Source organism: Macrotis lagotis, chromosome X (genome assembly GCF_037893015.1).
Source record: "Macrotis lagotis isolate mMagLag1 chromosome X, bilby.v1.9.chrom.fasta, whole genome shotgun sequence".
Classification (NCBI taxonomy): domain Eukaryota; kingdom Metazoa; phylum Chordata; class Mammalia; order Peramelemorphia; family Peramelidae; genus Macrotis; species Macrotis lagotis.
In genome coordinates, this window is record NC_133666.1 from 448,432,074 (window position 1) to 448,449,111 (window position 17,038).

Below are 17,038 nucleotides of genomic sequence, written 5' to 3' on the forward strand. Positions count from 1 at the left end.
AAAAGAAGACTGAATTACCAATGCTGGGCCGGAGAACTAAGGAAAAGGGGAACCAGGATGGGAAACCAGGCATGTACAGAGCTTTGCAGAACTCCACAAAGCTATCCAGGTAGGGCCAGTTCTATTCATCAAAGTCAGTTAAAGAAGGGACCTGGGCTGGTAAACCATGAATTACCCAGAGGGGGAAGAGACTGAGATCCAATACTTAAGATAATCACAATGAAGGGGAGTCAAGAAGTGAGTGATAAAGAAAATAAGGAGAAGAAAGGGAAATAGAAATTGAAAATAGAAAAGATTTCAAGAAGAAGAAACTTCAAAGCCCTTGAAAATAAACAGTAAATTGATAGGAAAAACAGAAGACTAGGAATTGGGTTATATTCATGTGCAGTGTTTTGCTTTATTTCAGTTTTTTTCTATTATATAATGAAATATGTGCCTAGAAACATTCAATAAAAGAAGAAATAGCTACCTAACAAAATGAGTTTTAGGAAGTCAGTGATCTAAACAAATAATATCCAAGGTTCTTGAACAGTTAGAGTTTAAAAATACTAGGTTATCAAAGGAGGTTTGGGTGAATTTCTATGACAACAATAATGATAATAATAATATATCTCTCATTTATATAGCTCTGTAATTTTTATTTCTGTTATTCTGTGATTGCAATTCATTTATTCCAGGCCTTATAAATCACATAAAAATAAAAATCATATCCTTTTGTGAATTAGCTGAGAAACATAGTTGGTTAATTCTCTTTATCTTCTCCTCCTGCTTTCCTTCTTTTTAACTATTGTGTTTCTGTGCAGTTTTCAATAGAGAAATCTCTAACTTACTTTGGATTTAAAAAGTGAGTATTTCACAATAGTAATAAAGGAATTTTCTTTCCCTTTCTCTTCAGAACTGAGGACAACAAATTACTTCCAGTCCGCAGGAAGGACAACAAATAACTTCCAATCCACACGCAGAATCAGTGAGTAAAGTCTCAATACTATTTGAATAACAGATAATTACAATTAAAACTGATAAGAATTGTCTTTCCTGGTCAATTTTACAATGCTATTTTGTCATCTGAAATATGATTTTAGCCCTCCTAGGCCAGCTGGATTAAGTATATAACTGGAACTGGAACCAGTTTGTGTACTAACCCTGAAGAAAGTATAACTTGAAGATTTTAAAGACAAAGGAAAGAAAAACTAAAGCTAATCTAGGCAATATTTAGATATAATGAACTAGCTAGATAAGTAGAGGAGTTCTTTATTTGGAATGTTTCATATTTTTCTATATCTAAATGCTTAATATCTGAGTTTCAGCTTCATTCTCATATGAGTTATCATAATTGTCCACATCAACAAAGAAATTTGTTTATACTAATTCAGAAATTGGGATAATTCATCTTAGTATGGGCTAAAAGTTACCATTGGGTTTTCTATAAGGGTTTATTTCACAAATTATAAAAAAACACAGTCTATTTTAAAAGAATTTTAATGGCTTTCACATATAATTTCAGCACAAATGATTGATTTCAGTTACAATTTGTTTTGATTGATCTTTGAAGTAAACATATATGAAGATACTTTGATAATAGAAATAAAAATTAAATCACTAATAGTGATTTGTTCTTGTCCTGCATCATTGATGTGTCTCCTTTGAGACTCATTGATATGAGAATTCCCTCTATTGGTAAATTTGAAAATCTATGCATTCCTACTGCTGTGATATTCCTGTCTCTGTCTTACTTGATTATCCAGGTGCTAGAGTCCTAGACCTTTTAACATTCTATAGTATGAGGGTAGTTCTCAGGCTGTCCATTTTGCTACTTTTATTCTCCTCACATGACTGTCCCACTTCCTTTTCTGTTGATCTGTCTCCTGGGAAATATGTCCTTTACTTCACTTCTTACGTGCATTATCTTTGGTAATTGCTGGAGTCAATGCCTATAATGTACAGTTCCATTGTTCTTCAAGCTACTTACAAGTTTGATACAATTATAAATCAACACAAAATATATCCCAAATAATTTGGGAAGGTATTAGTAACTGAGAAAAATCAGGAAAGGGTAGGAAGTGGTTCTTGAGTTACTGTCTCAAGAGAACTAGAAATTTCAAAAGGCAAGAAGGAGATGCATTACAGGTAGGCAGAGGCATAGGGAGAAGAGATGGGTTATCATTTACAATGTAGTGAAAATTGATTAGTTCAATTGAAACAAAGGATGCCTAAGCCTACAAAGGAAACATTGATTCAAACTGTCTAAGACTCAAAGGAGAGGTTTGTATTTTATTCTAGGGGCAAAAGGGAGACCCAGCAACTTTGTATTTACTTTGTATATATTTTGTATTAACTTATATGGGTGGGCATTTGTTTTCCAATAGACTGTAAACTCTGACAAATGCAGAAATTAAACCCAATTTTACACGTACAAACCTATATCAGATTTTTTGCTTCCATGGGGAGAAAGACAAGAAGGAGGTATGTGGAAAAAGGGAAACTCAAAAACATGCAAAAGGATGAATGCTGAAAACTATCTTTGCATATAATTGATAAACAAATAAATGAATGAATGAATAAACAAATAAATAAATGGGATGACAGAATAGAACATAAGTTTCAAGAAGGCAGTACCTATTTTGTTTTGGCCATTATATTCCTGGTGACTAGCACAATGCCAAGTGCATTGTACGTGCTTCATAAAAGCTTACTGCTAATTTTATTCAGAGGTTTTAGGTTTTTTTTAATTCATACCCATATAAAAACAAAAGAAGAATCTTGATGATCGGCTTTTCTGTCTTCAATCTTTACAAGTTTTCCATGATTTCCTGACTAATAATAGTTAATAATAACAAACATTTATATAACTCATACTAAATGCCAAACACTATGCTAACTAAGCACTTTACAATTTTTATTTCATTTAATCTTCACAACAACCCTATGAGGGAGGTACACTTATAATTCCATTTTTGTTATTGTTGTTGTATGATTCCACGATTCCTTGGAGTCAGGATGACTGGAGTTCAAATTGAATCTGGCCTCAGACATTGAATACTTTCTAGCTGTGTGACCTTGGTTAAAAGACTTAACCCTGATTCCCTTATATGCAGGCCCATCTACAGTCATCTTGATTCATATCTGGTCATTAGACCCAGATGACTCTGGAGGAGAAAGTGAGGCTGGTAACTTAGTACAGCACCTCCTCACTCAAATGCAATTCATGTACTTGTCATGGCATCACTTTCCTGATGTCATGGTGGTCTTTGAGAGGGATGGACCAAAATAAAACCCTAAATAAAAAAACCCATTTATTATGTCTCTGATTCTTTATGATACTTTTTGGAGTTTTCTTGGCAAAGATACTGTAGTGGTTTGCCATTGCCTTCTCCAAGTCATTTTACATAGGAAACTGAGGCAAATAAGGTTAAGTAACTTGCCCATCCAATAAGTGTCTGAAGTTATATTTGAATTTAGAAACATAAATTCTCCAGGTCCATCATTTTATCCACTATGGCACCTAGCTGTCCCAATTGCAATACAACTCATTCTCTTCTAAGACTATTGAATCCTGCTCCCCAGATCACTCTCCATTTGCAGTTTATATCTAGGATATAGATATATACTGATAGAGTTCTTCAATAGGCTTACTTTTCAATTTCATTTCATAGTCTGGGAAATAAACATTTTTTGTGAATTTTGCTTTTTCATATGTGAATTGAATTTTGAGTAGAGCCTCATTAAAGTCTGGGATTTTCCAAGGCTTGTTCCAAGCAACACAATGTCATCTGAAAACAGAAACGTTTGGACGACATTGCCATCTATAGGTCTCTGTGCAATACATTTTCCATGGCAGTGATGAATACTTTTGGAGAGCATTTGAATCATTCTCTGATTCCTTGTTTGAGCTGCACTAACAGTTGAACAAAGCTTCTGCTGCCATTGCATTTCTAAAGTAATTTTATATAATCATTTTTATATGAGTGGGTAATGTCTTATTTTAAGGAAACTTTAAACCTATCTTGGTCAATTGAGGGAACTTTTTAAAACAATCATCCTTAACAAAAAAAATGCATCAGCTTATGATGCTCCCCAAAACTTTCAGCTATGTGATCTGAATAGAAAATAAGTAATACCTTTTTGAGTTTACATCAAGGATACGCTGAATTTATATATAGCATCCTTGTAAAGAATGGAGATTTCAAAGTAGGAATACATTGATAATCACTCATATTCTCCCAACTGAGTTTTTAAAAATAATATAATTTTGATAGCAAGCTATTAACGGTCTATTAAAATATAGTCAGCTCCTTTTTTATTATATTGTTCTTGACATGTTATAGCCAATACCCTCTATCTATTTGCATTCATATCATACAGATATCACAAACAGACATCTATTTCTTAATCCTGACCCATACTTTTCTGACATAGTTTTTGTTATTCTCCCCATGTCCATCTTCATATTAAAATCAAAGCATAAATATAAATGCTGACTTCATTTAGAGAATATAATGTTCTTTATAGAATTTATCTTCTTCATGCTCTGCAAAAGACATTAGGGATTGAATTTCAGTTAATATTGACAACAATATATAAAGATGACCAAAGATGACCATATTTCCCTATGCAGTGTATATGTATTTTTTTTCTATTTGTCATTAGGCAATTGATGAAACTAATTCTACCAATCCTTTATTTGCTTAACAAATAGAATCTGTGGGTCACCCTCCACTTTATCTATAGCCTTCCTTTTTGTCTTCAGTCTTCATTTATTTCAATCATATTTATATTATTCATGTCCTCCAATATTGTGTCATCTTAGTTCTTGGGCAGGGATTTCACATTTAAGAACCAATTAATGTTTTATATATTGTAACTATTTTAAAAATATGTGATTCTTAACAGTATCTGTTCCCTTTTTCGTAGATTCAAACTCCATTGTCATAGATAAGGAAAGAAACCATGAGTGTCTGTGGTCAAAGAGTTAATCACTTAGGGACCAACCTATATCTCAGCAGACACAGAACATGTCTAGAGTCACATTCAAGCCCATTCCAGATTTCTAGAAACTTCCTAGGTTTGTGCTTCCCTGACGTTTGAGATCCCAATGTCTGCTACGCATTGATGAACAACGGATTAAAAGTTTTGAGACAGATTTCTATCTAAAACTCTGACTTTTTCTAGATTCAAACTAGTTTTTCCCCCTTAGCACAGTTAGTGATATAATAGTGAGTAGTAGACAACCATTACATTTCTAATCATGAGCTATGTTAGCATTAATGATAAGACTGGGAAGATATCACTTCCCTATGTTCACATTAGAAAATGTTATTAAAGTTAAATTATAATTTTCTGATGCTAAGTTGGTACTTTTGATCCCCTGGATTGCAGTATTTCTTTGTAGAAAAAATGTTTATCCAAGGTTGTTCCTTCCTGTGTTTTATGCATTTTTGTCTGCCTAAGAGATTTCTTAGTCAGCCCACCTCCATAATGCAATTCAAGAAAATTACCAGATGACAGATAGACTCTGAATTTGAGAAAAAAAGCAATTTAATGTTGGTTCTTCTGTATGCTACTCTCTGACTATACTTCCTCTGCCCATTTAGTAGATTAAGAGAAGGTGGAATGACAGCTGAGTACCCATTCATAGAGTCAATGGTTGGGGATCTTTCAACAGAGTTTGGTTGACTACCTGTGGAGAATGTCAAAAAAGTGATCCCTTTTTCAGATATCAGTTGGATAAGATAGTCTTTGAAATCCTTTCCAACTCAGAAATTCTGTGGGTTCTATATGTGTGTGCATTTCCATTATACTTCACCTACATATCTACAAGCAACACTGTTTAAACTATCTGAGGAAAAATCCACCTTTGACCTCTCCACCTGCTTCAAACTTTGCTACCAAACAGTTATGCAAAACTTACTGTTATGGTAAGCCACAATAACAATAATAGCCTTACTATCTTATCTGTGCACAGTACCTTAAGGTTTTCATAATGATCCACTTCTATGATACTTTATTTACAGGTACAGCAGATGATTGTTTCTCTCTCCCACATAAGAAAGTGAAAGGTTTCTCTCACAGTCCAATGCCCTTTGGAATAGCCAAATCTTGCTTTGAGTGAGCCCTTGGGAATCATGGAAGGTTAGCTGTCAAGATCAATCTCAGCAGTCATTAAACTTGCCTCAGAGAGAGAATTTGATTTGCTAGGGGTATCATAAACATGCCAAAATGGCAGTGCTAAAGAAAGTACCATCGGAAATATCTTCCCCATTATTTACTCTTTTTTCCTCCTTGCTAAGACTATTATTTCAATTCTGAACAGGACAATGAATTATGTCTTTTGGAAGGATAAATATCAGCTTAGCTTGGAGCTTTGACCAACATGATGTTAAAATGTAATCTCTGGAAAAATTATTTAATATTCAGCACTAGACTGAACTAGGCCTCATTATTTCCTTAGGCCCAATAAGACAAAGATTTGGTAGCCAACAAAATTCAAGATACAAAAAGCCCTTTACAATACCTTGATTCCTTGATTTTCTGCTCATCAGCCTGTGCTTCTCATTACCCTTGCTTCTGACATATGTGTGCTATGAAATATATATGAATTGTGGAAATATATCTTTTCTGTATAGAATGTCCCAAGAGATCTTATCATCATATATTCTCATGTCTCTATTCTTTACTTTAAAAATATCATATGATAAATATGAATTTTGATCATATTTCTAGTGGATATATGACTTCTGTAACTCTGGCAATGTGTCTACACTATAGTGATTTTCTCCTGGTAAAATGGTATTGGAATGTGATTTTTGAACCCTGGCCTACTGGTGAATCCACCTTCCCAAAAGAAAATTCCAATTTTCCCTTGTAATTATCCCATCATCACCACCACTACCATCAATTATATCTTCTAAGATAAAGGTAATTAATATCTTACTCAAATATGCTGCAATGGTACAATGCCATAGAAACTCCATCACCATGTTTCCTACGATGCTTATTTCATTCCTAACTAGTAGCCATATGCAGCAAGGATGATAAGCACAATCCTCATGAATTTGATGAGTCCTACTTTTAACTTGATGAGATTATAGGATATAGACTTTTGTTAGAAAGGCATCTCTTGTGAGGCTAGACATACGTTCTAGCCCTTTGCTGAGAGGTGTCCCCTTCCAGCAGTGGGTCATACCTAGCAAGCTAATCAAATAGATTTCTCAAAGTACTCCTCATTATCATTGTTATGCACAATCTTCATTCTAGATTTTTTTTAAAGAAAACACAAAAGAGATACATATAAGCATATATTTTGTCCTTTCCACATACCAAATTACAGTCGGTCCTCAGTATTCCCATATTTAACTTGTGTGATTTCAAAAATTTGCATTATTTTATTAGTAATCACATTTTCACTTTCCTGTTGTCAATTCATGGGTAGGCACAATAGACGGGGGTGGGGGGGGAGGAAAGGCATGATGCTCACAAGTGTGTGGAGTGGCTAGTATTCTGCTAGGGTAGTGGCATAAACATTCAGCTAGAGACATCAAAACTGCCAACTCCATCACTGATCACAGCCTCAGTGTTAAACCTAAGTTTTCTATTGCTAGGCTGCCATACTCTGAGACCCTTAAGGAACTCAAATGATGGATTAAGCAGACATTGCTGAGAGATTATTTTAAGTGGGGCATCCTTCGTTATCTCCATCATCATCTACCTGGGAAGGATAGAACATCAGGGGTTATGTCAAGACCTCATCCATTTCAGCTTCTTCCAATAACATCAACTAAAGGCCCAACAGCATCTTTCTTGGTTTTCAGAGGATGGACAAACTAGAGAGATTTACAGCTGTATAGTAGTATACACAAAGACCTCATACTACCATCTGATACAGGAGAGAATAAAATTCAGGTTTTTAAATGCTTTAGTTTTAAGAATTTTATTTGCTGTATAGCATTTATGGTACTGTAGATTTCAGTCACTACAACTTCCTTCCATAGTTATGTTTCTAAATCCTTCATTCCTTTCACATTTCTCCCCAGTGTCACCTACCCCGGTTTTGTTTGTTTGAGGACAAATGTAGTATTTCTAGTTTAGATAGAAGAATTCAGGTATAGTGATTCAAACTAAGGCACACAAGCAGTCCCAAGATACCTCAGAATTTCAGTAGTGAGACTTTCTTATTGTTCTGTGAAAGTCATTTGGATTATATTTATCGAAACAACAGTCAGTTTTTTCAGAGAATGAGTACTCTGTGAAGCAATTGCATAGACACCCAACCAAAATATGAAAGAAAGGCACTACGGTACAGTGGTTATAAGGGTTGAATTGGGAATCAGAGGACCCAGAATGGAGTCTTTGCTTTCTAATATTTGTATGACCTTAAGCATGTCACTTAATTTTTCTGAACCTCAGGTTCCTCATCTGAAAAATTGGGGTTGGATGAGATCACTGCCTCTTTTATGATTCTTTGATGATAGGATTTGAGAATCTCAAGAGGAAGTTAGACTGAAATGCAAGTTTCCTAACTCCTGGTTCCTCTGCTTTCCTGAAACTGCTTTTACAAGTGCTGGGAAATGTTTTCCATCTATTTCATAAGTGTAAAGGTAATTTAAAATCATTTCCTAGGGTCAGTGAACTGAAAAATGTTCCTCTGCATTCATGAAGGAAATCTTGAAGCAGAGTTTATGTACCAGCAAAGGGATCCACATATTCAAGGGTAATACCTTTTTGCATATTGACAGCATAGTATTTCTTGGAGTACAGTGGATGGTTTTGTTAAGAAGATGCAATCCTGTGTAATTTAAAAATGAGGAAACTGAACTCAATAACTTCTATGCCCTAAGGAAATTGATGCTCCTAATTAGATATTCTTGTGCTTTTGTGATCTCATAATATAGAATATGTGACCTCAGAATATAAAAAAGCATTTTATAGGAATGCCTCCCCAAAATTATCTTTATTAGAGATATGTTAAGGGAAAAAAATCTAGGATATTTAGGACACATACTGCCACTTCAATGGAATCCAATGTGTGTGTTTGGAGTGAATGACAACTGAGCCTATTTTAAGTTGGCATAGATGAGTCTATTCATGACTTCCACTTTAAAAACATAATTAATGTTTTTAAAAAACCCTATCCTGTAGAAAGAACATTGGCTTTGGAGTCAGTGGACCAAGGTTCAAATTTCACCTCTTCTAGTTCAGTATCAATGTGAACAATCACTTAATCTCCTGGACCTTCAGTTTCCACATCTATAAGATGAGGGGCTTGAGCTAGATAGCCTTCGAGGCTTCCACAAGCTTAAGGGCTGTGATTGTACAGTATTATTATAATGAAGCTCCTGTACAATGAGAGACTTGTCTTTAGAGGATATTCAGATTTATCTTTCATTGTGGCTAATATCAAGCATGTCTAAGTTCTCTACCTGCTTCCAAGACAACATGGACTTCAGAAACTGGTAGCAGTGGTGGTGCCTCAGGGTTAAGTGTGCATACCAAAGGTTCCAGTTGATGAACTCTCTCTCTCTCTCTCTCTCTCTCTCTCTCTCTCTCTCTCTCTCTCTCTCTCTCTCTCTCTCTCTCTCTCTCTCTCCCCTATTCAAGGAAGGAAAAATTCAAACATCTCCATTACTGCTCAGAACTATATCATCATTGCTCCTCCTTGATACTAGGGACAGAAGGATTCCCTCTCTAGATTCTTTCAACTTTCCAGCAGGATTGCATAATCTCACAGTTCAGGACTCAAAACCTCTAAATCCCAGAATTATCTAAGAGGGCTTAAACAATTTACTTCCCTTCTGAACTCTCCAACACTGTCTATGGATGACAGAGTCCTCATTATACTGGGATCCTATGATCTGTGGAAGCAGGATGAAAAGAAATTTGGAATAAATAATCAGGAGGTTTGAATTCTAACCTTAGCAGTCCTCCAGATTCTATAAGCCATATTAAAAGGTTGGTATAAGAATGAATTGAGATAGTGAATATAATAGAACTTTGAAATTTGAGAAGTACCGCTGAAATTTAAAATCCTACCTTTTGCAGGATTTATAAGTTTCTTTACTAGTCTGGGAGCCCTTTAGACAAGGACTAAGTCATTTGGCTTTGTGTTCTCCCCCAAACCCCCAAGTAAAGCCTAGCATAGTGCTTTGTATTCTCTCTACATTCTCACTCAGTGACTTCAAATTTGTTGAATTATCATTTCTCTAACAGATGACTACCAATGCTATAGCTACACCTAGTCTTTCTCCTGAGGTAGCTAGGTTGCACAGTGGATAGAGAGCTGGGTCTAGAGACAAGGAGACTTGCCTTCCTGAATTCAAATATGGCCTCAGACATTTACTAACTCTATGACCCTGGGCAAGTCAGTAACCCTTTTTCCTCAGTTTCCCCATCTGTAAAATGAACTGGAGAAGGAAAAAGCAAACCACTCTAGTATCTTTGCCAAGAAAATCTCAAATGAGGACACAAAGAGTCAAACACAACCAATACAACTGAACAATAGTCTTTCTCCTAAGCTCAAACTGCCTATATACAACTTCCTATTGGATATCTGAAAGTGGATCTAGTAGATATCTCAAGTTTACTATGTCCAAAACTAGATTCATATTTCTTCCTCTAAAACAGGGGTGGGGAACTACTGGTGTGTGGAACATATGATCTGGTGCTGCCAAGGCAAAGGCAGGTGGGACTAGAAATTCAATAAATCTAGGAGTTTTTTAGGGGTGAATTATTTATTTGACCAATATAGCCCTTGAATGATATTATAACTATCCATATGGCTCTTGGCAGAAAACAAGGTTCCACATACCTGCTTTAAAACTTTTAAAATTTATATCCTTTTATAACCTCTAAGCTTCTCAATTTCTGCTGAAGTCACCACCATCCTTCTAATATACCAAGTTTGAACCTTGATGTTTTCCTTATCTATTCATTCTCTCACCCCAAGTTGCCAAACCTTGTTTTTTACCCTGCAAAATCTCTCATAAGTGTTCCCTTCTTTCTTATCATATGTTTATCAATTCCTCAGACTTTATTGCCTAGATGATGGTAAGGAACTCCAAATTGTTCTTTCATTCTTATGTCTCTCTGATCTGTCCTATATAAAGCTGCCAAAGTGATATTCTTAAATTGCAGATCATTCCCATACTCAGTAAACTCTAATAGCTACCTGTTGCCTCTAGGACAACAACAATAACAATATCTTCTCATTGGTATTTAACGTCCTTCATACTTGACCCCCAATTCACTCTTCCAGCATACCATACATAAGCCCCTTGTCATACTTGACATTCCAATCTGTTTTCTGTTCCTCAAGAATGACACTCTACATCTCTGGGTGGCTTCATTTCCTGTCTCACCCCACAACTTCCTTCTTACTTTTGCTTCTTAGAATCCTTTCTTTCCTTCAGAACTGTGCCCAAGCAGGAACCCTTTCCTATTCTACCTCCCCCACCAAACCATTTCTTAATTTTATTTATGTTTTATATGTCCTTATATAAATGCTGTCTTCTATCATAGAATGTGAGTTTCTTGAGGGCAGGATTTGTTTTATTATTTTTTTCAGTATCCCCAAAACTTAGCACAATCCTAGTACATAAAACATTTACTCGATGCTTGTCATTTAATTGTATATACTAAGAACTCCACAAATGTTTGCTAAATAAATTAATCCTAAAAGGAATAGATATCTTCCTTCAAAAACAAATGATACCTCCTTCTATCACTACTCACTCTCAAACTATCCTGATTTTTTTAAATGACCATAATTGGCATATTATATGCAGGCTGGCACTGCTATCTCCACATCCCTAAAAAGACAACTATAAAGCTGTTGACATTTTTCATATGGACACGAGAGGATGCATGTTATTCTTGTACAGTAATAATTAACAAAGAAAAAAATGTGGCATCACACAAAGAATATATCCAGTCTCAAATATTTCCCCAGTCTCTGTCACATGATCTAAGTAATTTTAATGGGCTCATCTAAGAGTATTTTGCCCCCATTCTCACCTCTTTCAGGAGCAGAATAATCTAGAGGGTCAAGGTTTCTAATCTTTTCCTCTTGCATTAAAACAGTCTGTCATTTCCATTGTGGCTACACCCAAAAGTCAATTTTTTTGGTCTTGTTAAAGTTCCATATAGAATAATTTAGTGGTGATGAAGATGGAACTCTTCTTAAAGTGTAACTACTCCCCTTGCTGGTATGCCAGAGCAATGACATTCATCTTTAACAGCTTAATCCTCCTTTGGTTGCTGATTATTTTGCCTGCTTTGACATTTTTGTATTTCATAATAAAGTGAGACAAGTGAAAGAAATAGACTGACATCACCCATTTTAGGTTGGAATCAATCAGGATCTTATAACATCAATCCCATAGAAAATGACTTTATATTGCTTCTAAATATGTGCTTTTCTGAATCCCCAGCAGAATATGTCTCAGAATTTGGTGAAATATTTCATAGTTCCAAATGATATAAGTATGTGTGTGTGATTTACTTCAGAAGCATATTATTTATTTAAAAATAATACATAGATAGTCATTTAAGGAAAACAGGATGGTTTTTATTTTTGTTTTGGTTTCTATTCTCTTTTCAGGTCATTTTTCAGATAGGGCTTAGAAATTATTATTTCAAGGTGATCTTATATACTTATATATTTGTGCTAATTTTCTATTAGTAGACATAGTCATTTCCCTATGTGCCCTTCCTATTATTTTCTGGAACAGAAAAAAAAGAGAATTGTTGGCTATTTCTAAGAAAGATTAGGTATACAGCAGCATTAAGAAAGTAAAGGCAAAGTTTAATAATCAGTGTGTGCTTGCATGTATTCTCAACTGCACAAAGGACATTACAGTAGAATTGATGGTTCAATTGGTTTTGTGGCACCATTCATCAGCCTGGAGCCTCTGCTTAACCCCAGGGGCCACACTATTACTTCTATTCCCAAGCCTCCTCTTCACAAAAAGAGGATAAGCTGAATTATCATATTTTCCTAATTATCACCCTTTATTACAGACACAGATAATATCATCCTCCTAAATCCAATACTAAATTTGGTTTTTAATTCTAAATATTCTTTCTCGTATTATTAGCCCATTTTCTCCCAATACCATCTTTACATAAAAAGATTTGGGATAGTTATAGGAGCATAGATTTAGAGCTAGAAGAGACCTTAGATATCATTTAGTCCAATCCCTTCATTTTATATATGAAAAGACTGAAGTCTTGGAAGGTATATGTGACTTCCTCAGTTATAGAACCAGTTTCTGTTTAAAGGCAGAATTTAAATTCAAATCTTCTTCACTCCAAGTCATATGCCCTATTCCGGTTCCATAGAATCTTGTCTGTATTGATACAAGGAGATGGCAAAAACACAGCAGCAGACTCAAATTAAAATGTAATTTGAGGGGGCAGCTAGGTGGCACAGTGGATAGAGCACCAACCCTGGAGTCAGGAGTACCTGAGTTCAAATCCGGCCTCAGACACTTAATAATTACCTAGCTGTGTGGCCTTGGGCAAGCCACTTAACCCTGTTGCCTTGCAAAAAAAACCTTTAAAAAATGTAATTTGAGAAATATTATTCAGCTGTGTCATTTGTGTCTGACTCTTTGTGAGCCCATTTGGGGTTTTCCTGGCAAAAATACTAGAATGATTTACCATATCCTTCTACAGATAAGAAAACTGAGGCAGAGTTAAGTGACTTGCCCAGGGTCACATAGCAAAGAAGTGTCTGAGATCAGCTTTGAACTCAGAAAGATGAGTCTTCCTGACCTCAGGTTCTATTCATTGTGCCCCCTAGCTACCCTCAATTGGTAAATACACAGCAAAATAAATAAAAATCACTAAAACATACCCAATGTTAATATATTTATGGTTTTGTGGCCTTCAATATCAATGTAATCATGTTTGCTTTTTTTGAGTTTATAAACCTTATCTTTCTGCAGTTAATAATCTAGATAAGAGAGACAACATAAGATGAAGACTTTTAAAAAAAGAACATTTAAACTATTCATTTCACCTGACTACATTTGCATATAGTCATAAAAGTGTAGTTTGGTTGTCAAGTGAGTTGATTTGTGGTACCAGGTTAATTGCAGAAGATTTCCTGGGATGCTTTCAGGACATTTTAAAGTAGAATGTTCAAGGACTGGAGAAGACTATAGAATGATGATGTTGTACCTGTGGCAATCAGGAGTAGGGCCAGCATACTAGCCTAAAAAGAATCTATTTGTACAAGTAATAAGATTATTCAGTCTGCAACATGATAGGAGCTTAGAGGTCACATAGAGATAGTTTCCTATACTAGACTCAGAATAGTTATATGATATTCATGGAGATCACCCCAGTAGTAAATAGAAGAGCTAAGAGCATCTAGATGTTGCAATGAATGGAGAACAACCCTGGAGTCAGAAAGAAGCTTCTGAGTTCAAATCCAGTCTGAGGCATTTACTAGCCTAATTCTGTTTGCCCCAGTTTCCTCACCTAGAAAATAAGCTGGAAAAAGAAATGGCAAACCACTCCAGTATCCTAGCCAAGAAAAATCAAAATACAGTCACCAAGGGTCAAATATGACTAAAATAATTGACCAATAACAAAAAGCATTTGAATCAAGGTGCTGACTCCACAGCCAAAGCTCTTTCTACTGCCTATTTCTAAGGCTATGCAAAGTCCTAGAGATACAATCAACAAAGGCAACTGAGCTGAAATATCAATAAAGAAGAGAATGCCAGAGATCTAGAGGATTCACCAGGGGCTTATCAAATTCAATATATGTCCTAGCTGAAGGGGAAAAGCTAAAAGAAGTCATGAGAATTCAAATGCCATCATTCAAGTTTTAGGTAAGTAATTAAAATGAAATAATTTGGAGAGAACACAAAAGTCAAATATGGTATCCAGAGGCAAACAAAAGAAAAGGGTAGGGGTCAAAGTAAAAAGTTAAGAAACAGTGATTATCAAAACAATATTTCCTTTTTTTCTGACAAGATTACTAGCCTGAAAGATCAAAGGATGATACAGACATAAGTAATTTGCATTATAGTCAAGCATTTGACAAAGTTTTTCATGCTCTACTTAGTCACAAGATGGAATGATGTGAGAACTGAATTCTAATAAATTAGATGAATTTAGAAATAGTTAAGCAAATTAGAACTAATTAGAACTAATAAACCTAAAAATCCTATTATTGGGATTATGTCTTTCTATAGAGAGGTCTACAGCAATGTGCTACAGGGATCTTTGACAAATTTGAAATATTTTTCAGTGATGTAAGAGAAATTATGACTGGCAGATTTATCTAATTTGCAGATGAAACCATGTTAAGAAAGATATGACACAGGATGAGAATAAGGGCCTAGAAAAGCAGATCAAATTTGTCAGTCAAAAGGTGGTAATGATTAATATAAATCTCTACACTTCAAGACAATGATTTGTGTGAAAAAATATCTTGATGATCTAATTGATCATGAGGTCAATATGTGGCATAACAACCAAAAAAATCTAACTGGAAAAATTTGTTATTATTCAATCAGTTTTAGTAGTGCCCAACTCTTCGTCACCCTATTTGGGGTTTTCTTGGCAAAGATACAAGAGTGGTTTGTCATTTCTGTCTCCAGGTCATTTTATAAATGAGGAAACTGAGGCAAATATGGTAAGTGACTTGTCCAAGGTCATACAACTAATAAGTGTCTGAAGCTAGATTTGAACTCACAAAAATGAATCTTCCTGAATCTAGAACAGGCACTGTATTTTGTGCATGTGCATGTTTGTATGTATGTGTGTATATGCATATGACTATAAACCTTCATAAAATTTTTTTAAAAGAGTGTGCAGAATAATGATGGTGACAGGTCCACTATACTCTACTCTGGTCAGGTCACCTGAAAGTAGAATAGTTCTGCCTCATTCGATAGATGCCATATTGTAGGAAAGACATTCATGAAATGGAGAAATTCTCTCAAAGGACTGCCAGGAATATGTGAGAAATCAAAGCTGTACCATACAAGAATTACTTGAAGGAGCTTGGTCTGGTTAGCATGGAAAAATGAGGCATTTAGAGGGGAGGGGGAAGAAGGAATGATTCATTTCTCATTTTATATAAAGTAGTGTCATGTGAATTGAGGAATTTTTTTTAATTTTGGAAAGTTTTATTTATTTTCAGTTTTACAATTTTTTGCCCCAATCTTCCTTCCCTCCCCATCCCCCACAGAAGGCATTTTGTTAGTCTTTTTTTAGGTTTTTGCAAGGCAAATAGGGTTAAGTAGCTTGCCCAAGGCCACACAGCTAGGTAATTATTAAGTGTCTAAGACCATTTTTGAACCCAGGTACTCTTGACTCTAGGGCGGGTGCTTTATCCACTGCACCACCTAGCTGCCCCTTGTTTGTTAGTCTTTATATCATTCCCATAGTTTGCATTGATCTAAATGTGATGAGAGAAAAATCATATCCTTAAAGAAGAAATAAATAGTATGAGATATAGAAGAATTATATAATAAGACTATGTTTTTAATTAAATTAAAGGTACATAGAAAGTCTTTGGTCTTTGTTCAAACTCTATAATTATTTCTCAGGATACAGATGGCATTCTCCATCACAGATATCCCCAAACTGTGCCTGATTGATGTCCTGTTAGTATGAGCAAGTCCATTGAAGTTGATCATCACTCCCATGTGGCTGTTAGTCTGTACAATGTCCTTCTGGTTCTGCTCATCTAACTCAGCATCAGTTCATGCAAATCCTTCCAGGCTTTCCTGAATTCCCATCCCTCCTGATTTCTAATAGAACAATAGGGGAACAATTCCCCAATTGATGGGCATTCCCTCAGTTTCCATTTCTTGGCCACCACAAAGAGAGCTGCTATGAAAATTTTTGTACAGGTGATGTTTTTACCCTTTTTCATAATCTCTTCAGGATACAGACCCAGTAGTGGTATTGCTGGATCAAAGGGTATGCACATTTTTGTTGCCTTTTGGGCATAATTCCAAATTTCTCCCCAGAAAGGTTGGATGAGTTCACAGCTCTACCAACAATGTATTACTATCCCAGA

The 17,038-nt window shown here is 35.3% G+C and overlaps 1 protein-coding gene across 2 annotated transcripts in view; it reads left to right on the forward strand.

The window, feature by feature from the left end:
• Positions 1-17,038, forward strand: part of CHST9 (carbohydrate sulfotransferase 9) — a 388,835-nt gene that overhangs the window by 252,594 nt on the left and 119,203 nt on the right. The window contains exons 1-2 of one of the 2 annotated variants that reach the window (XM_074207182.1): positions 1-109; positions 896-967. The exon at positions 1-109 is cut by the window's left edge and continues 554 nt beyond it. In XM_074207182.1, the coding sequence (XP_074063283.1) occupies positions 58-109; positions 896-967 (124 nt within the window). In that variant the 5' untranslated portion in view covers positions 1-57. The remainder of the gene's footprint in view (positions 110-895; positions 968-17,038) is intronic. The other variant, XM_074207181.1, reaches the window with a different exon arrangement.